The sequence below is a fragment of the Dipodomys spectabilis genome, unplaced genomic scaffold (genome assembly GCF_019054845.1).
Source record: "Dipodomys spectabilis isolate Male_0828 unplaced genomic scaffold, ASM1905484v1 ptg000250l, whole genome shotgun sequence".
Taxonomy (NCBI): domain Eukaryota; kingdom Metazoa; phylum Chordata; class Mammalia; order Rodentia; family Heteromyidae; genus Dipodomys; species Dipodomys spectabilis.
The window spans coordinates 137,688-164,454 of record NW_024870927.1 but is presented as its reverse complement, the minus strand read 5'-3'; the positions used below and the strand labels follow the sequence as shown (position 1 = coordinate 164,454).

Genomic DNA, 26,767 nt, shown 5'->3' with positions numbered 1-26,767 from the left:
GTCCTTTGGTCAACTTTGGCTCAGAGATGCTTATCATGGCAAGTTGAAAGCAAGGACATCCACAGAAGTGCCATCACTCCTCTCAAGGGATGACAGAAGTCTTACCAGTGATGTTTGCGAGTTGTTACTCCAAATTTGGCAGTGCACTCATAGCAGTTGGAGCCATCACACCACGGCGGCTCCTTGGACAGCATATCTGTAACACACAGGAGAAGATTAGTTCTTTTTTTTTGTCGGTCGTGGGGCTTGAACTCTGGGCTTGGGCGCTGTCCCTGCGCTCTTCAGTTCAAGGTGAGCACTCTACCGCTTGAGCCACAGTGCCACTTCTGGTTTTCTAGTGGTTTATTGGAGATGAGAGTCTCACGGACTTTCCTACCCAGGCTGGCTTTGAACTGAGATCCTCAGCTCTCAGCCTCCTGAATAGCCAGGATTAAAGGTATAAGCCACTGGCACCCGGCTTAGAAGATTAGTTCTGATTGCAGCTGGCAAATGTGGGGCTAAGGGAGTGCACACAGATATGAGGGCACAGTCAGGGAAAGCTGCCAGAGGAGAATGAAGAGCAGCAAGCACTGCCAGGCAGGTTGGAGGAAGTTCTGTGGGAAGCAGTCAGCCAGCTGCAAGTGGCAAATAAGTACAGTCAGGGCTGACTAGAGTGTAAGGCACGGTGGGCAGGAGGCAGAGATGTGCACACAGAAAGACTGGCAGAGGCTAAGTGGTCAGGAACACAGTGGGAGGGAACAAGACAAGTGAAATAGGATGAAGAATTTGAGATTTGGGGAATGAATAGGAGTGTGGGGTCTGAGAGCAAGACAGTGAACAGAAGGAGATAGTGATTCCCAGGTTTCTAGACTGAGTAACAGAGTCTGGAGAACCACCTGTGGAGATGAGTTCTACACTCACTAAACTTGGATGAGTGGTTGAGATAACAGGAACAATCACTAGTATTTATGGACTGGCCCTAAGTGCAGGCCAGTCCCTGCGCTTCTCCTCTGTATAGAGATACAGAGCTCATGGAGGGAGTGGCACAGGCACCTGTTGCATTGACACCATCTAATGACAGCACTGCGATGGCATTTGCTCTGAGCTCTTAAAAAGTTGACTGTGACATAGGAATAATTCCAAGTAATTTATCACAAACATCAGTTTAAAAAAAATTCTTTTTTTTTTTTGGCAGCCCTGGGGCTTCAACTCTGGGCCTAGGTTCTGTCCCTCAGCTTAAGGCAATGCTCTACCACTTGAGATACAATGCCACTTCCGGATTTTTTGGTGGTTAATTGGAGATAAGTTTCTCATGGACTTTCCTGCCTGGGCTAGCTTTGAACCATAATCCTCAAATCTCAGCCTCTTGAATAGCTAGGATTACAGGCATGAGCCACCAGTGCCCAGCTTTAAAAAATTCTTAATTGACACATACTTATTGTGCCTATTTTTGAGTAATGTATAAATTGATGCTTGTATATACATGTAATGATCAAATCAGCATAATGTTTCCTTCTCAAATCATTTCTTTATGTTAGAAACCTTTGTTTCTCTCCTCTAGTTCTTAATATGTAACGAAGTGTCATAAATCAGTCACCCTGGGGCTGGGAAGGTGGCTTAGTGGTAGAGCCTTTGCCTTGCATGCATGAGGCCCTGGGTTCGATTTCTCAGCACCACATAAGCAAAAAGAAAAAAGCCAGAAGTGGCGCTGTGGCTCAAGTGGTAGAGCGCCAGCCTTGAGCTGAAGAGCTGAGGGACAGCGCCCAGGCCCAGAGTTCAGGCCCCATGACCAGACCCAAAAAAATTAAAATAAATAAATAAATAGATAGATAAATAAATAAATCAGTCACCTTGCTCTGCTGAAGAACACTAGAACATATTCTTTCTACCTAAGTGTATTTTGGCAGCTATTATCCAACCTCCCTCTAGCTCTTCTCCCCCCTTCCCTCTTGTGGCCACTATTATTTCTTCTCCCTTTCCCTCCTTCTCTCTTTTTGAGACAGGGTCTCAGTCTGTAGCCCAGGCTATCCTTGAACTCGATCCTTAGTGCACACCTCGCAAGGGGCTTACTGATTCTTGCTACCATTCCAACAGGTAAGACAAAAAACACACAACTCAAAGAGGGAATCCAGTGTGAAGGCTGGGCACTCCTGGTTCACATCTATAATCCTAGCTACTGAGGAAGCTGAGATCTGAGGATCGCAGTATAAACCACCATGGACAAGAAATACATGAGACTCTCATCTCCAATTACCCACTAAAAAGCCAGAAGTGGAGCTGTGGCTCAAGTGGTAGAATGCTAGCCTTAAGCAAAAAATACTGATTTCAGCCCCCAGGACCAGCACACAAAAAAGGAAAAAAAATGAAAAAAGAAATCAAGTATGAAGTGCCCATCTTCTCCACAAAAGGAAAAGGGACAACAAAGAGTCAGTGGGGATTGAAGTTTAAAGTCATTTAGCTAGGCACCAGTGGCTCAGGCCTGTAATCCTAGCTACTCAGGAGGCTGAGATCTGAGGATCATGGTTCAAAGCCAGCCCAGGCAGGAAAGTCTGTGAAATTTATAAACCACCAGAAAACCAGAAGTGGCACTGTGGCTCAAGTGGTAGAACACTAGCCTTGAGCTGAAGAGCTGAGGGATAGTGCCCAGGCCCAGAGTTCAAGCCCATGACTGACAAAAAAAAAAACAACAACAACCAGATTTTAGAGGCTTTGGAACCAGCCAAAGGAGAAAAAGTGTGGAGATGTGTTAGGGTGACCTACCTAGAGCTTCTGGATTTCTCAAAAGTTCATGGAAAGTGGGAGGCTAACAGGGAGAAAGAACTCTAAAAAAAGACTACCAACAATGACCTTCTTCAATATTACTCATTCAGAGAAAGAGCTCTCTGCGGACCTAGAAATGGCTGGCTCATATCTTATAGCAAGTCATCACGAGATATGAAGATTACCAATACATTTGATAATCAACCCTGTAATATAGTTGTATAGAAATAGTGAAAAGCAGGCCACTCACCTAATAGTCTAAACAGAAGTTGCTTGGTGGCAACCTGGTAGTTGAAAATGTTGACTCCTTGGTTATTATTTACCCCAAGGCGAGCCCCAGATCGGACGATAGCACGGCACAAATTGGCATTCCCTTTCATGTATGCCAAGAGCAGCACTGGAAAACAAAACCACAGGTAGGGTCGCCTGGCTGGCATTGCAAAAGGTGAGAGAGGGCAGAACTGGCAAAACATTTGTTAGGAAAAATCTCTACAAAATATACAGAAACCTGAGACTAAGAGCTGAAGCATCTTCCAAAAGAAAGTACAGCCCCAGGCCAGGAGACCCCCAACGCAGATACATTCCCAGAAAACCACTCTTTCCCTGCTTGAGCTTCTGCTAAAGAGATCTGAGATAGATCTGACATTGATATTGTTGTCTAATTGTTTCCTCTGGTAGAAAACATTGCTTTTTACCACAAAGGACAAAGCTTGCTTTATACAGGATAACAAATATAAGAACTCTGATTTTAGTACAGAAGAAGAAAAAAAAATTCAGTGTTGGGAAAATGTTCCAGAAAATTCTATACAATGGAGCCTCTTTCCTGAAAGTGCAGGCCCACTGGGAACGTGGCTCTTAGTCAGATATCAGGTTTTTTTGTTATTGTTGGTCATGGGGCCTGAACTCTGGGCCTGGGTGCTGTCCCTCAGCTCAGCTGAAAGCTCAAGGTTAGCACTCTACTGCCTGAGCCACAGCACCACTTCCAGCTTTTTCTGCTTATGTGGTGCTGAGGAATCAAACCCAGAGCCTCATGCATGCGAGACAAGCACTCTACAGCTGAGCCACCTTCCCAGCCAGGTTTGTCTTTTTTATAGATAATTACAAAGAGCAGTAGCTCCCCTTGATTTATTCTTACCGGAAATTCTACTTAAGTTCTTAACTGTCAATGAGTCAATAATAAGGGCTCAAATAATTCAAAATAGTTACAAAAGCTATCATTCCAGTTATGAAACGTGCACAAAGATATAGGTTAGAAAATTCACCCAATGAATCTCCTAAAACATGACAGTAAAGCAAGTGAGATCTAGGCTCTGTAAATAAGAAGCTCACACTGCAAGCCTATCAACCTGTTCTCAGGGCAGTTATGCTTCCTGAATCAATGCTGGTTTACCAGCGCACATCTTACTCCTTGGGCTCAGGCACATCACTGTTGGCTCAAAACCATGCTCATTGAGCTGGGAGGTAGCTCAGGGATACAATACTTGCCTAACAAATTTGAAAGGGCCTGGGCTTGATCCCTACCACTGCAAAGAAACAAACAAACAAACAAAAAAACCCAAAATAAAAAACTAGTGGCTCATACCTTTAATTCTAGCTATTCAGGAAGCTGAGAGCTGAGGATCATGGTGCAAAGCCAGCTGGGGCAGGAAAGTCTGTAAGGTTCTTATCTCCAGTTAACTACCAGAAAATCTGAAAGTGGAGCTGTGACTCAAAACGGTAGAGCAATGGCCTGGAGCAAAAAAAGAGCTCAGGGAGAGTTGAGTTCAAGCCTCATGACCAACAAAACAAAAAACATGTTCACATGTCAAGGCCAAGTATTCCTCCTAAGGCCAAGAAACAGTAGCAAAAGTACTGTTTCCCCCTAAGGTTCAGAGTACTGTGGTGACAACATTTCTGTGTGGCCTGTCTGGCATGGGGATAGAAGAATGAAGGAGCATGCAGTAAAAATAAAAAGCACTCAGAGATCTAGCAAGGATGAAAGAGACTGTGTGTGTGTGTGTGTGTGTGTGTGTGTGTGTGTGAAGAATGAAGGAGCATGCAGTAAAAATAAAAAGCACTCAGAGATCTAGCAAGGATGAAAGAGTGTGTGTGTGTGTGTGTGTGTGTGTGTGTGTGTGTGTGTGTGTGTGTGTGTGTGTGTGTGTGTGTGTGTGTGTGTGTGTGTGTGTGTGTGTGTGTGTGTGTGTGTGTGTGTGTGTGTGTGTTTTGATTGATCACAGGGCTTGACCTCAGGGCTTGGGTGCTGTCCCAGAGATTTTTTTGCTCAAGACTACTGCTCTACCACTTTGAGCCACAGCACCACTTCCAGTTTTCTGGTGGTTAATTGGAGATCAGAGTCTCCCAGACTTTCCTGCCCAGGCTGGCTATTGAAACCCAATCCTCAGATATCAGCCTCCTGAGCAGCTAGGATTACAGGCATAATCTGCTAGAGCAGACTATGAAAGAGATCTATTTATTAATCCCTCAGTAAGGATGTACCTGTATCAATACATACATACTAGTAGTATATTTCCTCTGAAACCAGGGAAGTGTTTATATCTTATCTCTCTGCTAAAATTGAGAAGGAACTTGGGAAAGGCCCTGTTTAAGAGATAAAGAAGGGCAAAATGGATGGTATAAACAGATGAGCGGGCCTGTCTGGCCTTGGGTATGGCTTGGATTTGATGTCAGATACTCCAAATTCCATAACATGGATCTGGAATTGATGCTAAGAGTCCGGGGGAATATACAAAGCTGACTGCCCTCAGGTAATGACATGAATGCCAAGTCTACTTCTTTAGGAAGCAAGGTGCACAAATGAGACAGGACTTACAGACACCTTATTACCTACCTGTGTTTCCTTCTGCATCTGGCTTATCCAGAGGATACTCAGGCATGCACTCTAAGAAGAGATCAAAGATGGCTGCTGCATTCTCTTTGCCATACTGCCCCAAAATGTGCAGTGGTGACTGGCCTCTGATGAAACAAATTGGAAAAGTTAGTATGTATCTACATGTCCATAGTACACAAAAGATACTGAATTTTCTGAACTTTGTGATACTGGATAAATCTAAAGGACATATGACAGGTCAAAAAGATTTTCTAGCTGGGCACCAGTGGCTCATGCCTATAATCTTAGCTACTCAGGAGGCTAAGATCTAAGGATCTCGATTTGAAGCCAGCCTGGGCAGGAAGTCCATAAGAAGATTCTTCTTTCTTCTCTCTCTCTCTTTTTCTTTTTTCCGTCAGTCATGAGGCTTGAACTCTGGGCCTGGGTGCTGTCCTTCAGCTCTTTAGCTCTAGGTGAGCACTCTACCACTTGAGCCACAGAACCACTTACGGTTTTCTGGTGGTTAAGAGTCTCATGTACTTTCCTGCCTGGGCTGGCTTTGAACTGTGATCCTCAGATCTCAGGCTCCTGAGTAGCTAGGATTACAGGTGAGCCACTGGTTCCTGGCTCTATTAGACTCTTATTTAAAAAAAAAAAAAAAACTACCAAAAAAGCACAAGTGAAGCTGTGGCTCAAGTGGTAGAGCCCTAGACTTGCACCCAGGTCCTAAGTTCAAAACCCTAGTAACAGCGAACACACACACACACACACACACAAACTTTTCTAAAAAGTTTTTTTTTTGAAGCCAGAAGTAGAGATGTGGCTCAAGTGGTACAGCACCAGCCTTGAATGGAAAAAGCTAAGCAAGAATAAGGTCTTGAAAAAAAAAAAAAAAAAGAATAAGGTCTTGAGTTCAAGTCTCAGTATCAGCATGTGTACACACACACACACACACAGTGTGCTTTTTTTGTTTTTAAATATAAAACCAAACTTGACTAAGCTGGTCAAGTTCCCCATGGTCAGACTTAAAGTTTGGAGCTGGGGCTAAGGGGATGCACCTCCAGCTTCCAGGAGCAGGCTGGTCTCTGCTTGAGATCAAACATACTCACCTCAGATTAAAGGCTTCAGCATCCACTGTGCACTCTGTCAGAAGAACCCGGATGTTGTTGAGTCGACCATGCATGACAGCAAGATGAAGAGCTGGAGAGTAAATCCTCTTACTGCGCAAGCCCAGAGCACACGCAGAAAATTCTCAGCTCTTCCCCACTCTCCCAAACCCCACTAAATTCAATGAAGTCAGAGCAGGGAACAGCCATGCACAGACCCATCCTTTCCTTCATCTTCTCCACCCCCAGGATAAGGCATACTGCAATTTCATGGGCCTTTGCTTTCTGTTTCAGCACTCTCACAGGTGAGAGGCTTCACAAGAAGTCCCTTTAGGCTGCCAAGTTACCAATCCCACTGGCCAGCGGAAGGATGGATAGCCTGCGTGGTGTGCTTCCTTTCATAGCTCTGCTCCTGTAGAAGCCAACCCATTGGTACTATGTACTTCCACTGCTATGATGGAAGCACTGCTCACAGCACTCAGCATGTGCACAGGCCAATCACTGGGAATTACCATTATTTCCATTCTCATCCACAGCAGCAAAGTCTACCCCATTCTCTAGGAGGACTGAGCAAACGGTAGGCAGGTCCTGCTGGGCAGCAAGATGGAGGGCAGTCTGGCGGTGCTTCGTTAATTCATTCACCTTGGCTCCTGCAAGAAGCTGATGAAGTTGATTACTCAAGCAGCCTCTCCCATAGTCAAGATCTTACTTATAGGGGTCAGGCCTCTGACATGGCTGAAAATTCTCCCTGGAGGCTTATCTATCCTGATGCCAAAGCTGGGGACTTGAAGGCCTCACAAATAGTCCTCAAGCACAAATTACCTACCAGCATGTAAACAGCTATTCCTTGAGATGCGAGAATTCTATTTATAAAGCTTTAGTATATAGCCGGGTGCCGATGGCTCAAGCCTGTAATCCTAGCTATTCAGGAGGCTGAGATCTGAGGATTGCAGTTCAAAGCCAGCCCAGGCAGGAAAAGTCGGTGAAACTCTCCTCTCCAATAAACCACCAGAAAACCGGAAGTAGCGCTATAGCTCAAGTGGCAGAGTGCTAGCCTTGAGCTGAAGAGCTGACGGACAGCGCTCAGGCCCAGTGTTCAAGCCCCACGACCGACAAAAACAAAACAAAACAAAGCTTTAGTATACATAAACTGTATAGCACTATACCATATAAAGATGTCCAATGCTTGTAATAAAACCTCATAAAAAAGGATATAAAAGTATAAAAGATAATAACATACACGGATAGTAAAACAAAGTAGCCAATAAGATGATAAATAAGTATGAAAAGATGTTGACTATATAGTAAGTTAACAGAAAAAGAGAGCTTTCCAGGTGCTAATGGCTAACCCCTGTAATCCTAGCTACTAGGAGACTGAGATCTGAGGATCATGGTTTGGAGCCAGTTGGGACAGGAAAGTCTGTGAGACTCTTTATCTCCAACTAAACACAAAACCAGAAGCGAAGCTGTGGCTCAAGTGGTAGAGTGCTAGTCTTGAACAAATAAGCTCAGGTACAGTGCCCAGACACTGAGTTCAAGCCTCAGGACCTGCACCAAAAAAAAAAAATTTTTTTTTAAAAGGTAGCTTATTTCCCCACTGTGTAACCTGTGGAGCAATGGGACATTTATTCTCTGACATACTATTTTCCTGAGTGTATTTGCCTAGCTCCCAGATTCTTGCTGCCTTTCACAACCCCTGACAAAACACCTGTGAGTAGAAATTCTGCACATACCCTACATTGTCCTTTGACAATGTTACATGCAACGCTGATTCTGTGTCACTTACCAAATTGCGGACAATGATCTCTGAGCCTGCTTGTACAGCAAGGTGCAAAGGGGTCAACTTGGAAGCATCCTGGACTCTAGAGTTCACATTGGCCTGGACACTGATCAGGAAGAGGACGCTTTCAATATCAGAGTTCTGAACTGCCACATGAAGAAAATTCCGACCTTTGTTATCCACCTAAGGAAACAGCAGCAACCAAAGTATGAACAAGCTCCCCATTGCATTTTATTGGTACTGGAGTTTGGACTGAAGGCTGTAGGCTTGCAAGGGGGAGGTACTCTCCCACATTGCTATATCCTAACACTAGGCTTCCTTTTAGAGTGACTCTGAACACTTGCAAACTCACTACTACATCACTAGAAAGAAAATGACATATAGTCCTTCCACTCCAAAAAAGATCCTTTCCAACTCAAGTCTAATACCAAACGCCCCGCTCTCTAAAAGAACCAGGCCCACAGACGCATGCAGTCAGGAGAAGGAGCCACTGCACTGGCCCAAGCTTCCCTGCTACCTTCCTGCAGCAGTAACTGGAAGTGGAAAATCAAGGAACAGACAAGCTAAAGGACAGGGAAAGGATAAAATACTAGGCTGCTCACAGGGAGGTGAAGGTGGAGTTTAGCCTTGAGTCACTGTGTGGCTAAACCAAGCGTCCAGACTTAACCCCGAGCAGCCAAACAAAAGCTTCTGAAATTCTGAGAATGTTTTTTTGTTTTTGGTCAGTCATGGGGTTTGAACTCTGGGTCTGGGCACTATCCCTGAGCTCTTTAGCTCAAAGCTAGCACTCTACCACTTGAGCCACAGCTGCACTTCCAGTTACCTGGTGGGTAATTGTTGTTAAGAGTCTCATGGACTTTCCTGCCCAGGCTGGCTTTGAACCGTGATCCTCAGATCTCAGCCTCCTGAGTAACTAGGGTTACAGGTATGAGCCACCAGCACCCGGCAGGATGTTTCTTCTTTTACTGAGCTACAGAATATAAAATAGGGAAGTAGCCAGCAGTATGTCACAGATTTTTCCTCAGTGATGTAGACCAGGTAGAAGCTCACCCAAATAAAACCACACCATATGCTGTAGTTAACAGGAGCTGTCAGTACAAGTGCGTGAGTGGACGTGAGGATACCACATGCTCCATATTCTCTGCCCCTCTTGTGCCCCACGCACATGCACACACAGACACAGCATGGGCTGTGTAGCAGGCAAGGCAATTACACAGGACTTGGAGTGGCAATAGCAGCTTCACATAAATGCTGAGGAAATGTGAAATGACAATCTTCATTCATCTAAGTGCAGAGAGGTAAATGCCCACACAATCCAGTCACACTTAGGAAAAATGAACAAAGGTACAGAAGCTCAAAATATAAAGCAATAATCTTCATGCATGCTAGGACTTCATTTCATTCAAGCCCACATTCACCTTCATTAAAGGGCTCCTTATAAATCCTGGCATATTCTATATGCTGGCTAGAATCAGGTTCCTGTAGGACCAAACTGACAAACCCATCGCAGCTCCTGCCTTGGGTCAGTCTTGACTGTGTTTCTCGCCTACTCTGGTGTAGAGCAACAAGTCACCATCTGGATTTAGTAGCTGATAAAAAGCCACAAAGAACAAAGGTAACAGCCTGCTAAGTTGAATAACAATCTAATACCTCTTAAGACACTCAGAAAGTAGTCTAATATCACAACAGAGTATCTTGAAGTTCAACTGAAATCTTAAGACAGCAAAAGTGAGTATGAGCTTAGCTGTGCATAGCACAAATCTTATCACCAGCTCAGAGAGCAGTCACCTCCACCTAAGTGCACATCACTACGTGGCTGACACACAAAGTGAAGTAGCCACATCTCAACCAGCACTACCGGATATCTGTATGGCCATACTTTCAGAAAAGGGGGTATCATTTCAGAAAAATGTATTTGTGTAGAAGAGACCACTTGGTTGGCAGCATCTGTTTGGTTTCTGTGTGTTGTCACTCACCTGCTCAGCAGCCCCAGACTCTCGCTTTAGGATGGCCTCAGCTGCCTTGTTATTCTTGTAAGTCATGGCGCAGGCAAAGGGGGTGAGCCCTTGTCTGTCTCGTTCATTCAGATGGATATTAGGGTGAGAAATCAACAGCTGAATGATGACACTGTGCTGGTTGCTGATGGCCACGTGGACAGGTGTTCTTCCTTCTGCATCCTGTAGGAACAAGGCAGATTTCAATGTCCAGTTCAAAGATAGAACTCAGGAAAAGTAACCGGAGCCAAATTTCATTTATACAATAAATACCATAGCTCTTTTTTTTTTTTTTTTGTCAGTTGTGGGGCCTGTACTCTGGGTCTGGGCGCTGTCCCTCAGCTCTTCAGCTCAAAGCTAGCGCTCTACCACTTGAGCCACAGCGCCACTTCCGGCTTTTTCTGCTTATGTGGTGCTGAGGAATCGAACCCAGGGCTTCATGCATGCAAGGCAAACACTCTTACCACTGAGCCACCTTCCCAGCCCATAGCTCTCAACTGTTAAAGAAGCCAGACACAAAAGAACTAGAAGCTACCCCCCCATTACATCATGCTCCAATGACAGGGGATCTAGCAGAAACATTTTGGAAGATGTGCAGCTTGTACCATTGCCAATCCATCTATCAATTCAAACCTTCCCAGGTCCAAATATTGAAAAGCATCAAGGAATATAAGAACCAGGAGAGCTCATTTGAGTTACCTTAACACTAAACCAACTCTCAGTGGAAATCTATAACAAAGGGGGAATAGGAGATAAGGAAATATGGATAAGATTAATAAAATAAAGATGTTGTAGGAAGATAAGACATTAGGAAGTCTGAAGCTGGAATCAATTCAATTGCTAGGTAAGCTATATAACTCAGAAAAAGTCCAGTGTATGATAAAGCAGAGGCCCAAGAAAGGCCATCTGCAGGGTCCCTTGCCACAAGAGACTTCCCTTATTGTGGGGTTACCATTAATGCTTCTGGCAAAGAGAAACTGCCCACCTGTGCATTAACATTAGCACCAAACTCCAGAAGACACTGCACAGTCTCTTCCAGTCCCCATGAGGCTGCCAAATGCAGGGGTGTCTGCCCATCCCTGGCCTCTTCTTCTCCTTCTCCATTAGCACCTGGTTGCCGGGGACTATTCACATCACAGCCACTGAAAGGAAACAGAAGGAAGGCCATGCTTCTACCTTGCCTACAGTCATGCAGATGGACCAACAGCAGCACCTTCATCCAATCCACCAAAAACTTCTTCTGCCATAATCTATCCTTGGTCCTTGACATCAAATACTGAGATCTGAGTCCCACTCTCAGAGATTCTTTCCCAGTTGGTCTTGGGAATAACCTGGGCATCTGAACTGTTGCAAAATCCCCAAAGGATAGGCACATATTTAAAAGTTAAGAAGCACTGCAGGGGCTGGGAAGGTGGCTCAGTGGTAGAGCGCTTGCCTTGCATGCATGAGGCCCTGGGTTTGATTCCTCTGCACCACATAAGCAAAAAGAAAAAAGACAGAAGTGGTGCTGTGGCTCAAGTGGTAGAGCACTAGCCTTGAGCTGAAGAGCTGAGGGACAGCGCCCAGGCCCAGAGTTCAGGCCCCACAACCGGACCCAAAAAAAAAAAAAAAAAAAAAAGAAGCCCTGCATTAATAACCTTTCCTAAATAAGCTTACTCCACAGCATGTCTCACAGGTTGAGAGGGCAAAGAAACCTCTTGTAGCTCCAGCACCTTGGTAGGATCCAACAGAGACCATCTGATCTCTATTTCAGCCTCCTGACTTCCCAGTTGACTACAGAAACCCATGCAGCTCCCAAACCAGAAGCCAGTCTTTGATTCAGGTGTGGGAGCCCCTCCCCTCACAGATGAGCCTGCCCTAGGCTGACTTGACAGAACAATGGCCCCCTGACTATCTTAATGATTAAAATCAAGCCAGCCAAAGGCAAGTCAGGACTGGAGGTAGATTCACATAGACAGTGAGTATGCAACAGGCTAAGAAAGATTTTAAGAGATACTTGGGCTTCTCGGACCTGCGAATAAGAAAGCAGGCGCTGGACTCGTTGTTTTCATCAATGGCTCTGTGCAAGAGTGTCTGAAGGCACCCGCTAGGACCTGGACCCCAGAATGTGGCATCACAACCATGTCTGACCTGCAGAAAAACACAGGTTGCTGTCAAGCAAAAGTGAAAATTTTCATTACCAACTCTGAGCTCTATGTAATTAACTGAAAATAACTTTAATCCATGTACTTCATTAGTTTTACAAACACTAATTAAAATCTGCTGAGTGTAAATTCTTACACTATTCCTGTGGGATGCATTCAAAATATAAATATGTTTAATTAGGGCCCTAGACTTGTGTTCTAGAAGGGAAAAAGAACAGTTTGTACTTGTAAGCCCCCAGCAACACATACCTGTAATTAACAGGTAATCTCAGTAACAGCTGATAAAATCCCAGGTATAAAATGCCTCAATGTCATATTGCAGGCCATTCAAAACAGCTAAATGAGAAAATCCAGGTCTGTCTCATCTAGATGCATGTCTTGCAACAAGGGAGACAAAGCAGATATTTGGGGATTCATCACTGTAGTGACGATGAGGTAGCCCAGGATAAATATCCTGAGGGAATGCACCAACGCTGGCTCCTCTGTGGTCTTCTTAGTAAAGAGCCCACATAAAAGTGTTTGGCCAGGATGACATTGAATTGTATGTTTTCTTAAAATGATTTTCAACTACTCATCTTTGACCCAGTTTATGACTTGGCAGATCTCTTGTTCCTGTGATTGGCACACAGCCATCAAATCCATTTCTGACACAAAATATCCTCATCTGTAAGCAAAGGCAAGGTTGTACTTGTCTCACCAGAGTGGATGCAATGTCCTCCAGGTTACTGGTCAAGGCAAGCCACAGTGGGGGGTTTCCTTTCTCATCTGGCACCGACATGTCAGCTCCTCGGGTGCATATGGCATCGACTACAAGTGGAAGCTGATTTCTGATAGCCAGCTGAAGGGCCATCTCCCCATCCTGAGTCCTGCACACCAAAACCAAAACAATGTCTGCAAAGGATACAGGGCACCCTTCTGGGAGTTTCAGAGCCCAGACTTCACTGCATGCCATAAACACATTTCATTCAGTCACTAGAATTTTATCCTAGAAATGAAAACTGCCAGTTGTGCTTGTGTCCTCTGCCTTTTTGAAAAATGCAGCACTACCATCTTACTGTATCCCAAAGATAAAGATAAGTGACCCCCAAACTTAAAATCCTACAGGAATACAGTTCTTTGCATAGCATCATTATTAAATGCCAACAATAAAATGTCACCCCTACTACCTACCTGACAAAATAGTTCTTTCCTTGGACACTCAGGATCATTTAATATTGGAGGTTCAGAAAAGTAAGTTCATGTGAGGGCTGGGAATGCGGCTTAGTGATAGAGTGCTAGCCTTGAGCAAAAGAAGCTCAGGGACAGTGCCCAGGCCCTGAGTTCAAGCCCCAAGACTGACAAAAAAAGAAAAAGAAAAAAAGAAAAGAAAACACAACCATAATAAAACTGGAACTGATTTTTCCTCTCAAGTCTTACTTGTAGTTTTGTTGGGATGGTCTTTATTTTAATTGAAATTCCTATTCCAAAACTGATTTTGGACTTTTTGTTGTTGTTGCTGTTGTTGGTTGTGGGGCTTGAACTCTGGGCCTGGGAGCTGTCCCTCAGCTCTTCACCTCAAAGCAAGCGCTCTACCGCTTGAGCCACAGCACCATGATTACAGGCATGAGCCACCGGGGCCCAGCTTGTTTTTTATAATGAGATTTTGTGCAATATTGTGCAATGGTTCTGAAAGATTCCAATAAGAGCAATGGTCAGTTTTCCTTCACCACATACTCTACTGATATTTATATGTAAACTGACATTTACACTGTCCCTATTTGTGGAAATCAAACCCAGCCTTATGCCTGCTAGGCAAGTGCTGAATCATACCTTCCTCTTCAATTTTTCTTTTTTGCCAGTCCTGGGGCTTGAACTCAGGGCCTGAGCACTGTCCCTGAGCTTCTTTTATTTATTTATTTTTTTATTAAGTTTTTATTGTGAAAATACTGTACAGAGGGGTTATAATCACATGAGCAAGGTAATGAGTACATTTCTTATCAACCATTGTTGCCTCCTCCTTTATTTATTTATTTTTTGCTCAAGGCTAGAACTCACCACTTGAGCCATAGTGCCATTTCCAGCCTTTTCTGTTTATGTGGTACTGAGAAATCAAACCTAGGGCTTCATGCATGCTAGGCAAGCACTCTACCACTAAGCTACAGCGCTACTTCCAGTTTTCTGGTGATTAACTGGAGATAAGTTTCATGGACTTTCTTGCGTGGGCTGGCTTTATACTGCAATCCTCAGATCTCAGACTCCTGAATAGTTAGGCATGAGACACTTGTGCCTGGTTCATTTGTACTTATTTGTTGTTGTTGTTTGTCGTGGGGCTTGAATTCTGGGCCTGGGCACTGTCCCTCAGCACTTCAGCTCAAGTTAAGCACTCTACCACTTGAGTCACAGTGCCACTTCCAGTTTTCTGGTGGTTTATTGGAGATAAGAGTCTCAGGGACTTTCCTGCCCAGGTTGGCTTTGAACCTCGATCCTCAGATTTCAGCTTCCTAAATACCTAGGATTACAAATGTGAGCCACCAGTGCCCAGCTCATTTGTACTTTTTAAGAGTCATGTTTTCCCTTCCTCTATTTAATGAGGAATGAAAATATTTTCTCGAAGCAAAGCTCTATTTCTGAGCCATCTGAGGTGTGATATGGTGTTACAATGGAAGGTGCCACTTCATCCCACCTGACATTTATATCTGCTTGATGCTCCAGAAGAAAGAGTGCACTCTTGCTATCCTGACGTTGTATGGCCATGTGCAGCAAAGTCTGCCCATCCGACATGGTGTCATTGATAGAAGCCCCAGAGCCAAGCAGCTGAGCTGCTATTGTGTGCATACCTGAGAAATACACAAGCCCTCATTAATGCATACTCAGCTTTCCCCACTTCTTAGATATCATATGACAACAAATAAACCCCTCTCAACTTCTCACAGTTACAGTTTTCCAGTGGATATTATAGGCTTAACTCAAGCAGAAATGTTCTCTCTCCCACTCTCCTATATACCCTGGGTATGTGTGTTCTCATCTACCTCTGGGACAGCTTACCAGTCCATAACGCCAGGCCCAGCACGGTCTGGTCTCGAGAATCCTTGAGGCTGAAGTCCGGAATAATTTGTAAGTTGTTGGTAGCATGAAGAGCATTGGCTAGATTTTTTTTAAGAGGAAAAGAAACTTGATTTGACCATCTTATGGATCACATTTAAAGAATTCAAGAGGATAAGAACTCGTTTGAACTGGTTATATGATAATTACTATTTCAATACAACAGAAGACCAGAGTCAAAGTCCAGAAATATAATTATTATAATTATTTGGTACCAGTCCTGGAGCTAGAACTCAAGCCCTAGGCGCTATCCCTGAGGTCTTATTCAAGGCTAGTTGCACTAATACTTGATCCACAGCTCCACTTCTGGCTTTTTAGTGGTTAACTGGAGATAAGAGTGTCGCAGACTATCCTGCCTGGGCTGACTTTGAACCACAATCCTTAGACCTCAGCTTCCTAAGTAACTAGTATTATAGGTATGAACCACTAATGTCTGGCAAAATTATTTCTTAAAACCAAAAAATGGATTCTTCTTATAAGAAAGACGTGACCTTGGGCTGGGAAGGTGGCTCAGTGGTAGAGTGCTTGCCTTGCATGCATGAGGCCCTGGGTTTGATTCCTCAGCACCACATAAGCAAAAAGAAAAAAGCCGGAAGTGGCACTGTGGGCCAAGTGGTAGAGCGCTAGCCTTGAGCTGAAGAGCTGAGGGACAGTGCCCAGGCCCAGAGTTCAGGCCCCACGACCGGACCCAAAAAAAAAAAAAAGACGCTACCACAGAAACACACATTCATTTCATGCTTATTAAAACAAAGATTAAAATAATGCCCTGACAATGCTTCCGAATACCTAATTCCTTCTTCTTCTTTTTTTTTTGGTCATGGGCTGGAACTCTGGGCCTGGACGCTGTCCCTAAGCTCTTCAACTCAAGGTGAGTACTCTACCACTTGAGCCATAGCACCACTTCCAGTTTTCTGGTGGTTAATTGGAGAAAAGAGTCTCAAAGACTTTCCTGCCTGGACTGGCTTTGAACCGTGATCCTCAGATCTCATCCTCCAGAGTAGCTAGGATTACAGGTGTGAGACACCGGCGTCCAGCACCTGAAGAGGCATTCTACTATACAGCTCACTTTCCTTCAGGAGTATAATGTTAAAACATGTAAGACTTGGGAGGATTAGGACAAGTGAAACAAATTTTGGAACAGGTGAGAGACAAGCAGCAGAGGATTTCTGTGTGGCGCCAGCTTTTCCATGGCAGGGCTTCCCTTTGCCTCTCCTGCTGGCTCCCCTCTCACACGCCATCTCCAGGGCTTCAGAAACAGACTAACCATCGTGGAGGACCTGTGTGACAGAGTTCTTAGTGCCCATGCCAAGGTAATGCTCTGCTTGACCTATTCTAAAATGGTCTGGAAAAATGACCCAAACAAAAGATAGAGCAGAGCACAAATCCTCACAGCTTATCCAGTGAAAACATAGTAATTATGATTCAGATTATGTAGTTTGACCCAGATGGATATTTTTGAAAAAGAGACTGGTTATTTAAAATAACCAACAAGCCGGGCACCGGTGGCTCATGCCTGTAATCCTAGCTACTCAGGAGGCTGAGATCTGAGGATCTCGGTTCAAAGCCAGCCAGGCAGGAAAGTCTGTGAGACTCATATCTCCAATACACCACTAGAAAACTGGAAGTGGCGCTGTAGCGCAAGTAGCAGAGCACTCGCCTTGAGCTGAAAAGCGCAGGGATAGCGCCCAAGCCCAGAGTTCAAGCCCCACCACCAACAAAAAACAAAACAAAAACAAAACAACCAAACAATAGAAGTGACATCTACTTCATAATTAACTACCCAAAGCAACTGTCCAAAACTCAAATTGATGGGATGGACAGAATTCCCAACTACCTACCTTTCTGTTCCAGAATGACAGACACCACATCAGGATGGTTACAGGCAATTGCCATGTGCAGTGGTGTCTGCAGGTGGATGTTGTCTGTGCAGCCAGTCAGGGTCATAGCCTCTTTTGGCAAAGGCAGAGCCTCCTCTGTCTGTAAATTTGGGTTGGCACCTTGTTGCAGGAGCTCTGCTGTGAGGTTGGCCAGCCCATGCCGACATGCAGTGTGCAAGGGGGTTTCTCCCTAAATAGAAACAAATGGCCCAGATCTAAGCAAACTGCTGAAACCCAAGTTCCTACTACTTTTCCTGTCACCAGCTGATCTCTGACTTTTTCCATTTTCCTCTCTGCCACCACCATTTTCTTCAGTGTTGTCTCAAGTACTTTCTAAGTGCCCTGGCTTCCCATCTTCTTCCTCTCCTATGATCTCCTTTGCACCCTTCACTTCCATAATTACTTTTCTAATTATGAAAAGAATGTATTCTTCTTCTTATAAAACCACAATGACATGTATCAAGTGTAGGAAGAACAATGAAACACTGTAGAAAATGGCAGGGCCTCTAAGTCATGGCCCCAAAGGTAAGCAGTTTCAATACAACTCAGGCTGGGAAGGTAGCTCAATGGTAGAGTGCTTGCCTTGCATGCATGAGGCCCTGGGTTCGATTCCTCAGCACCACATAAGCAGAAAAAGCCGGAAGTGGCACTGTGGCTCAAGTGGTAGAGCACTAGCCTTGAGCTGAAGAGCTGAGGAACAGCTCCTAGGCCCAGAATTCAGGCCTCACGACCGACAAAAAAAAAACACAAAAAACCATAAAATAAAATAAAAAAATACTACTTCTCTTTCATGGCCTGTCAGTACCTGTTTCTTTACCCTGCTTAAACCAACCTTACCTTGAACTTCTATCAAAACCTCCTCTCACTTTCAAAACTTAAAGGCAATGTCCCTGAGCTCTTCAGCTTAAGGCTACGGCTCTACCACTTGAGCCACAGTGCCTCTTCCAGCCTTTTCTGTTTATGTGGTGCTGAAGAATCGAACTCAGGGCCTCATGCATGCAAGGCAAGCACTCTACCGCTGAGCAACCTTCCCAACCCCAAAACTTGAAGACTTTATGGTGGTACTGGGGTTTGAACTCAGGGGCTTGCTGCTTGCTAGGCTAGTAGTCTACCATGTAAGCCACACCTTAGGCCTGCTTTGTGGAGTCTAGCAAACTTTTCTGTCACAGCTGGCCTAATACAATACCTCAATCCTCCAGATTTCAATCTCTTGAGTAGCTAGTAGGTTTAAAGGTATGAACCACCAATACCCAGCTTAAAATCAAAGACATTTTAAATTGATATTACAGGTATCTGGTTCAATATTCAAAAAGTTTAAGAATATATAATGAGTGGCTGGGAAATTGGCTCAGTGGTAGACTGCCTGCCTCATATGCATGAGGCCTTGGGCTCGATTCCTCAGCACCACATAAGCAGAAAAAAGCTGGACTGTGGCTCAAGTGGTAGGGCGCTAGCCTTGAACTGAAGAGCTGAGGGACAACACCCAGGCCCAGAGTTCAGCCCCCACAACTGACAAAAAAAAAAAAAGAAAGAAAGAAAGAAAGAAAAGGAGTCTTAGCTGGGCGCTGGTGGCTCACGCCTGTAATCCTAGCTACTCAGGAGGCTGAGATCTGAGGATCGCAGTTCAAAGCCAGCCTGGGCAGGAGAGACCATGAGACTCTTATCTCCAATAAACCACCAGAAAACCGGAAGTGGCGCTGTAGCTCAAGTGGTAGAGCGTTCACCTTGCGCTGAAGAGCTGAGGGACAGTGCCCAGGCCCAGAGTTCAAGCCCCATGACCGACCAAAAAAAAAAAAAAAAAAGAAAAAAAGAAAAGGAGTCTTAGCCAGGTGCCAGTGGCTCATACCTGCAATCCTAGATACTCAGAAGGCTGAGATCTGAAGATCATGGTTCAAAGTCAGCCCAGGAAGGAAAGTCTGTGAGTCTCCAATCAACTACTCAAAAAAGCCAGAAGTGGTACTGTGGCTCAAGTGGTAGAGTGCTATCCTGGAGCACAGAGAGTCTCAAGGACAGAGTGTAGGCCCTGAGATCAAGCCCCAGGACTGGCAAAAAAAAAAAAAGTAGTCTTATCTTGGCAGCCAATTATCCTCCCCAACAAATATTACAAGTTTTGTTGTTTTTTTTTTTTTTTTTTTTGGGTCCGGTCATGGGGCCTGAACTCTGGGCCTGGGTGCTGTCCCTCAGCTCTTCGGCTCAAGGCTAGCACTCTCCCACTTGAGCCACAGTGCCACTTCCGGTTTGTTTTTTTTTCTGCTTATGTGGTGCTGAGGAATCGAACCCAGGGCCTCATGCATGCAAGGCAAGCGCTCTACCACTGAGTCACCTTCCCAGCCCCAATATTACAAGTTTTATGTTTCTCTTCAGTGGTAAACATTTGCCAAACACATAGACACAGACCTTGTGCAAGTATGTGTGTATATATGCTTATAATGTGTATATATAAACACATAGATTGGATTTTTTTTAGCCCAAACTTAAATTGCTGTGTACATTGTCTTATACAAGTTATATAGCACTATCATGGAGAATGTCAAGAACTCTACCAGGTTTGTTATGAAAAATAGCAAGATTATACCCTCATTTTTGAAAAAAAAAAAAAAAAAAAAAAAAACCAAACCAAACAAAAAAAAAAAACTCTCCTAGCTAAGTTTTCCTAACTTTCATATTTTTCATTAGGTGTGCTTATCTAAAACTACAGCTTTTAACCAGCATCTGTAAACCCAGGCCCCAGCGCTGATTTTACATCCAGTTTCCCCACTGCCTGTTAAGACATCCCTGGCTTGACTTTTATAAAGAATTCAGCAGGCACAATGAAATTTACTCTCCTGACACCAGTTCTAACTCCTGATCAGCTCTCTTTTACTTTTCATGGGTGAACTCCATAATCACTTTAATACATCCCATGCCCTTGCTTCTGGAAGCCTTAAGTGGACAGTTCCTCAATGCTTCTGAAACCTGTTGCTTCAGATCTAAGTTCAGTGTGAGAGGTCAGTCAAGACACACAGCTTCTCCAGTCAATTCCCACCTGGCTTCAATGGCCCAGGCACAACACCATGCCTCTCTCTCCACAGGAGGCTCTTTCAGTTCCAAACTGATATTGTTCCCCTGTCCAAACATTATAAGGACCATTGCCTTAGACAAACACCTTAAATCAGCATTTTGGGCCTCCCTTCAAAGTAGCACTTGCTTTTTTTTTCTTTTCTTTTCTTTTCTTTTTTTGCCAGTCCTAGAGCTTGAACTCAGGGCCTGGGCACTGTCCCTGAGCTGCTTTTTCTCAAGGCTTTTCTCGAACCTAGGCTCCATACATGCTAGGAAAGCACTCTACCACTAAGCTACATTCCCAGTTTTGTTCTATATTTTAACCATACTCATGTATTATTTTCTCAAAAACCCTGAGCTTTTCTGTACAAGACTAACATTCTACTACTTGAGCCACAGCTCCATTTTTGATGGTTAGGTGCAGATAAGAGTCTCAGACTTTCCTGCCTGGGTTGACTATGAACTGTTAATCCTCAATTCTTAGCCTCCTGAGTAGTTAGGATTATAGGCGTAAACCACTGGCACCTAGATTCCATTTTTCCTGCACACCACTCTTGCCATTTCTTAAACAAACCAAAACTATTTCTCCTTGCTTCCATGTTACACTTACCCATTTGTTTCTGTGGTTGACGTGGGCACCATTGGATGCCAGGAAAAGAGCTGCCGCCTCATTTCCTGCCCCAGCTGCCCGCTGTAGTAAACAATTTCCTACAAGAAAACAGCCATATTCATTCTGCTGTTTGCACAGAAATAAAGTCAAGTTGCACAGTGCATAACACACTAACCTTTTCCACCATGGGCACTGTCCGTATGGACATACTGGTAACATTCCACCAGCAGTAACTGTTCTTAATCGCGGTGCTATGACTGTTTGTTTGAGTGATCCTTTGTGTAGGGGCCTGTTCCATATAATATACAATGTTTAACAATATCCCTGGCTTCTACCCACTAGATGCCAGTAAAACACCTGAACTTCTAACAAACATTTTTATAAATGTTGTCAAATGTTCTGGAATAATGTGGGTACACAATAAAGATGACCCTGGCTAACAGCCACTGGACTACATTGCATGACTAAGCTGTGCCTGAAAACGCCCCTTAAATGTTTCAGTTTCATTCCCAGGTCATATCTATGTTTGTTCTTGATTTAGAAATATTTTACCAGCACTGTCACCTTTTTCTAGATAAAAATCTTAGAAAAAAAATCATTTTCTTTCAAATACTTTTAACCCTAGAACAGTTTCTTGATCTTTAAAATTCCTGTTCCAGGGCTGGGAAGGTGGCTCAGTGGTAGAGTGCTTGCCTTGCATGCATGAGGCCCTGGGTTCAATTCTTCAGCACCACATAAGCAGAAAAAGCCGGAAGTGGCACTGTGGCTCACGTGATAGAGTGCTAGCCTTGAGCCGAAGAGCTGAGGGACAGCACCCAGGCCCAGAGTTCAGGCCCCACAACCGGAAGAAAAAAAAAAAAATCCTGTTCCAGGTCAGGCATAGTTGTTTAATTCTTACTACTCAGGAGGCAAATATCTGAGGACCAAGGTTCAAGGCCAGCCCAGACAAAACTTTGGTGTGACACTATATCTACCAACAAACAAAGGGTTGGATATATGCCTACAATCTCAGCTATGCAGGAGGCATAGGTAGACAAATCACAGTCTGAGGCTGGCTCCAGGCAAAAATGTGATACCCTATCTAAGAAATACCTAAAAAAAAAGTGCTAGAGATGTGGTCAAGTAGTATAGTACTTGCCTGGCCAAGTACAAGGAGCTGAGTTCAAAACTTAGTATGACCAAAAAATATTGTGCATGTATGTATATATAGGGCTTCAACTCAGGGTATCACACAGGCATCACACTCTTGATTAGCTTTTCCACTCACGTCTGGCTCTCTACCATTTGAGCTTCTAGACTTTTGCTGGTTGAGGTAAGAATCTCTCAGGTATGTCTACGAGGGCTGGCTTCAACCTCTGATCCTCAGATCTTAGCCTCTTGAATAGACAGGATTACTGGTGTGAGCCAACATCCCTGCTTTTATTTGACCTTTGTTTTTTTGTATTTTGTTTTTGTTTTTTGTGCTACTCAAACTTAGAGCCTCACATGTGTTAAATGAGTGTTCTACCATAGAAGTACAGCTCCTGTCCTTTGACTTTTATTTAAAATTAGTTATAATGTTAACAAGGGGGCTTTTGTGAGTGACTGAGGTCAATTCTCTTTATTAGTGGCTCCCAACTATACTTTCACACAACAGTACTCAATACTGACATATATGGAATCCCTCTCCATTAAGTATCTATCCCCTTGTTTTATTGAGGCAAATCAATGAAATATACTGAAACAGGGCTTCTCTAAGTGTGGTAGGGATTGTTGGGAGATCCTGAGTCTCTGAGGGGTTCCATGAGGTCAGAACCACTTTTACACCTCCGCTACCTGGGATGGCATTTATACTTCTGGCACAATCAGCTGTGGTTTCAACTGGAGTGCCACATCATCAAAGTGTGAAAGGAAATGAAGGAATAACAAAGGGCCAGTTTCACTTAAAATGGTCCTTGAGAAATCAGAAGGAAATTACTAATTTTATGAAATTTCCACATTGAGTACCTGTGTGAAAAACTGACACAACAAGTGTGCATAAAGATCCTCTTGCTACACAGCAAAGGACAGTGATATCTGAAGGAAGAGCACGCCTGTCTGTGAAGGCAAGCTTTTCTCAAGAAGCAGCTTTTTCTCTCAAAGCATGTATAATGAATACACTACTGTTACTCAAATACAAGTAATAGGTAAAAGTTTTCTTGAAAAGGAAGAAAGGGAGGCTGTCTCTTTAAGGCAACAACTAACAGAAACAATTGTACCCAATAATTAAATCTAAGGTTGTTTTTTTTTTTGTCGGTCGTGGGGCTTGAACTCTGGGCCTGGGCGCTGTCCCTCAGCTCTTCAGCTAAAGGCGAGCGCTCTACCACTTGAGCTACAGCGCCACTTCCGGTTTTCTGGTGGTTTATTGGAGATAGGAGTCTCAAGGTCTTTCCTGCCCGGGCTGGCTTTGAACGGCAATCCTCAGATCTCAGCCTCCTGAGTAGCTAGGATTATAGGCGTGAGCCACCAGCACCCGGCTTAAAGAGGATTTTGTTTTTTTTTTTTTTTTTTATTTTGGGTCCGGTCGTGGGCCTGAACTTTGAGTCTGGGCGCTGCCCCTCAGCTCTTCAGCTCAAGGCTAGTGCTCTACCACTTGAGCCACAGCACCACTTCTGGATTGTTTTTTTTGCTTATGAGTGCTGAGGAATCGAACCCAGGGCCTCAAGCACGAAAGGCAAGCGCTTTACCACTGAGCCAACTTCCCAGCTAAATCTAAGGTTTTAAGCAAAAGTCAAACTTTTGGAAAATTTTTCTCTGCAACTTAAATTTGATGATTTTATTTTCTTGACACTGAGTAAAGACTTCTGATTAGAACACTGCTAAGATTAATAAACCAACTCTAAGATATGAACATCTGGAAGATGTGTATAACTCAAGGAACCAACATTTTCCAAATTACTTAAGGCATGATGTTATAAAAACGTGCACAGAGAAAAAAAATCCATTCAATTCACAAACAGGCTGTGAATTATAATATATAAAAGATGTAGGGGCTGGGGAATGTGGCTCAGTGGTACTGTGCTTGTCTAGCATGCATGAAGCCCTGGGTTTGATTCCTCAGTACCACATAAACAGAAAAAGCTGGAAGTGGTGCTGTGGCTCAAGTGGTAGAGTGTTAGCCTTGGGCAAAAGAAGCTCAGGGACAGTGCACAGGCCCTGAGTTCAAACCTCTAGACTGGCAAAAATAAAAATAAAAAAAAATAAAGATATATCCCTTGGGGCTGGGAATATAACTTTGTAGTAGAGTGCTTGCCTCGCATGCGTGAAGCCCTGGGTTAGATTCCCTTGTACCACATACAGAAAGGCCAGAAGTGGCACCATGGCTCAAGTGGTAAAACACTAGCCTGGAGCAAAAGAAGCTCAGAGACAGCACCCAGGCCCTGAGTTCAAGCCCTAGGACTAGCAAAAAAAAAAAAATCCCCTTCCTACACAGTCACATGAGTATGTATTTCCACATATAATTTAACCCAAAGAATCTATCTTAAATTTTGTTTGGAAAGTTATTTTTATGAAGGGTGACACTGTATTGTACTTATGTTGAATTGAAGCCCTTTTGTACAACTACTTAAAGATAATGAGTTATTTTTACAATGAATATGTATATTTCCACATAATGGTTTGTTAGAAGTAACCAATATCTCTCTTTTTAAATCCTCTGTTTTGAGCCAGGTACTGGTGGTTCATGCCTATAATCCTAGCTACTGAGGAGGCTGAGATCTGAGGATTGAGGTTCAAAGACAGCCTACGCAGGAAAAGTCCACGAGACTCTTAACTCCAATTACCCACCAGTAACTGGAAGTGCAGCTGTTGCTCAAAGTGTAGAACACAAGCCTTGAGCAAAGTTCAGGGACAGTGTACAGGCCCTAAGTTCAAGCCCCATGACTAGGGAAAAAAATCCGTTTAATATTGAACTATCGTCAATATTGAAGATAAAACTCACTAAACCAAAATTTTTGAGATATAGTTTGAGTTAAGTAGTGCTTCATGACTAACTCCAGCAATTAGGAGTCTGAGGCGGGAGGATCCAAGTTTGAGGACATAAGGAGACTATTTAAAACCAACAAACAAAAGAGCCACTAGGTAATAAAAGGAGTTATGAGTCTAAAAGTTGAAGAATCACTGCACTAAATAAACAGAAAAGATTCAGCTTAAAAGATTTAACTTGGCTGAGAATGTGGTTTAGTGGTAGAGTGCTTGCCTTGCATGCATAAAGCCCCGGGTTTGGCTCCCCAGTACCACATAAGCAGAAAAGCCAGAAATGGTGCTATGGCTCAAATGATAGATAGAGTGATAGCCTTGAGCAAAAGACACTCAGCCTGGGCCCTGAGTTCAAGCCCCACAATTGTCAAAAAAAAAAAAAAAAATTAACTTGATGTCTGGCTATATTGTTCATACATAGAATTTAAAATTTTTTGCAACTTAGACTCTTATAGTATTTAAAATTAGGTACACTGTCAAGTACTGGTGGGTCATGCCTATAATCCTAGTTACTCAGGAGGCTAAAATCTGAGGACTAAGATTCTAAGCCAGCCTGAGCAGGAAAGTCCCTGAGACTCTTAACTCCAAAGACACCAAAAAGCCAAAAGCAGAGCTATAACTCAAGTAATAGAATGCCAGCTTTGAGCACAAAAGCTCAGTGACAGCACCCAGACTCTGAGTTCAAGCCCCTGGACTGGCATACAACACAAAAAGAATTGGAAAAAATTGCCAGGCACTGGTGGCTCATGCCTGTAATCCCAGCTACTCAGGAGGCTGAGATCTGAGCCTCATGGTTCAAAGCCAGCCCGGGCAGGAAAGTTCATGAGACACTTATCTCCAATGAACCACCAGAAAACCAGAGGTGGTGCTGTGGCTCAAGTGGTAGAGCATTCGCCTTGAGCTGAAGAGCTGAGGGACAGTGCCCAGGCCCAGAGTTCAAGCCCCATGACAAAAAAAAGAAAAAAAAAAGAAAAAAAAAAAGAATTGGAACAAATTAATTCTAACAGTAAGTCATTTGGTTTCTATTTTTGCTGATACTTTTTATACTCCAGGTGTAGGAGCACATGCTATGATCCCAACACTAAGGAGGCTGAGGCAGAAGGATTGTGTGTTTGGGGCCAGTCTTAAACTATACAACGAGCTCCTATCTCAAAACCCCTCCCTAAAACAACCTACTACTAAAAACCAGAAAAGAGAAAATGCTCATTTCCAGGACATTCCCGTTCTCTGGGCTTCAGCATGATCTCTCAGGATCCTACTGCACTTCACCTGTCATTGCATCAGGCGCATCCGTGTTGCTGCCACGCTGAATCAGTCTGGCTGCAAAGCTGTTTTCATCAAATGAAGTCCCATTAACCACGGGGACATCTTCAAAAGGATTTACGGACTGGTCTGAAGACACGGTGATGTACTGCACTGCAAGCCACAGAGCTGTGCTGCCCTCATGGTCTTTTAGGTCTAAATCTAGCCTAAAATGAGAAAGCAATGTAAACCACAAATAGAATCTTCAGACACTGTCCTGCTAATAGCCTCATACACTCTCTACTCTTTGAATGACACATTTTTATTCCATTTTTAGTTATTAAGATTTG

At 43.8% G+C, this 26,767-nt stretch overlaps 1 protein-coding gene across 1 annotated transcript in view; it reads right to left on the bottom strand.

Moving 5' to 3' along the window:
- Ankfy1 (ankyrin repeat and FYVE domain containing 1) overlaps positions 1–26,767 on the bottom strand; it is a 117,672-nt gene that overhangs the window by 1,111 nt on the left and 89,794 nt on the right. The window contains exons 10-24 of the mRNA XM_042699426.1: positions 26,445–26,644; positions 21,180–21,277; positions 17,492–17,720; positions 15,597–15,695; positions 15,235–15,388; positions 13,270–13,438; positions 12,440–12,558; positions 11,414–11,570; positions 10,411–10,611; positions 8,441–8,617; positions 7,167–7,314; positions 6,658–6,748; positions 5,570–5,694; positions 2,990–3,136; positions 106–196 (exon numbers count right to left, since the gene is read on the bottom strand). Coding sequence (XP_042555360.1) covers positions 106–196; positions 2,990–3,136; positions 5,570–5,694; positions 6,658–6,748; positions 7,167–7,314; positions 8,441–8,617; positions 10,411–10,611; positions 11,414–11,570; positions 12,440–12,558; positions 13,270–13,438; positions 15,235–15,388; positions 15,597–15,695; positions 17,492–17,720; positions 21,180–21,277; positions 26,445–26,644 — 2,205 coding nt within the window. The remainder of the gene's footprint in view (positions 1–105; positions 197–2,989; positions 3,137–5,569; positions 5,695–6,657; positions 6,749–7,166; positions 7,315–8,440; positions 8,618–10,410; positions 10,612–11,413; positions 11,571–12,439; positions 12,559–13,269; positions 13,439–15,234; positions 15,389–15,596; positions 15,696–17,491; positions 17,721–21,179; positions 21,278–26,444; positions 26,645–26,767) is intronic.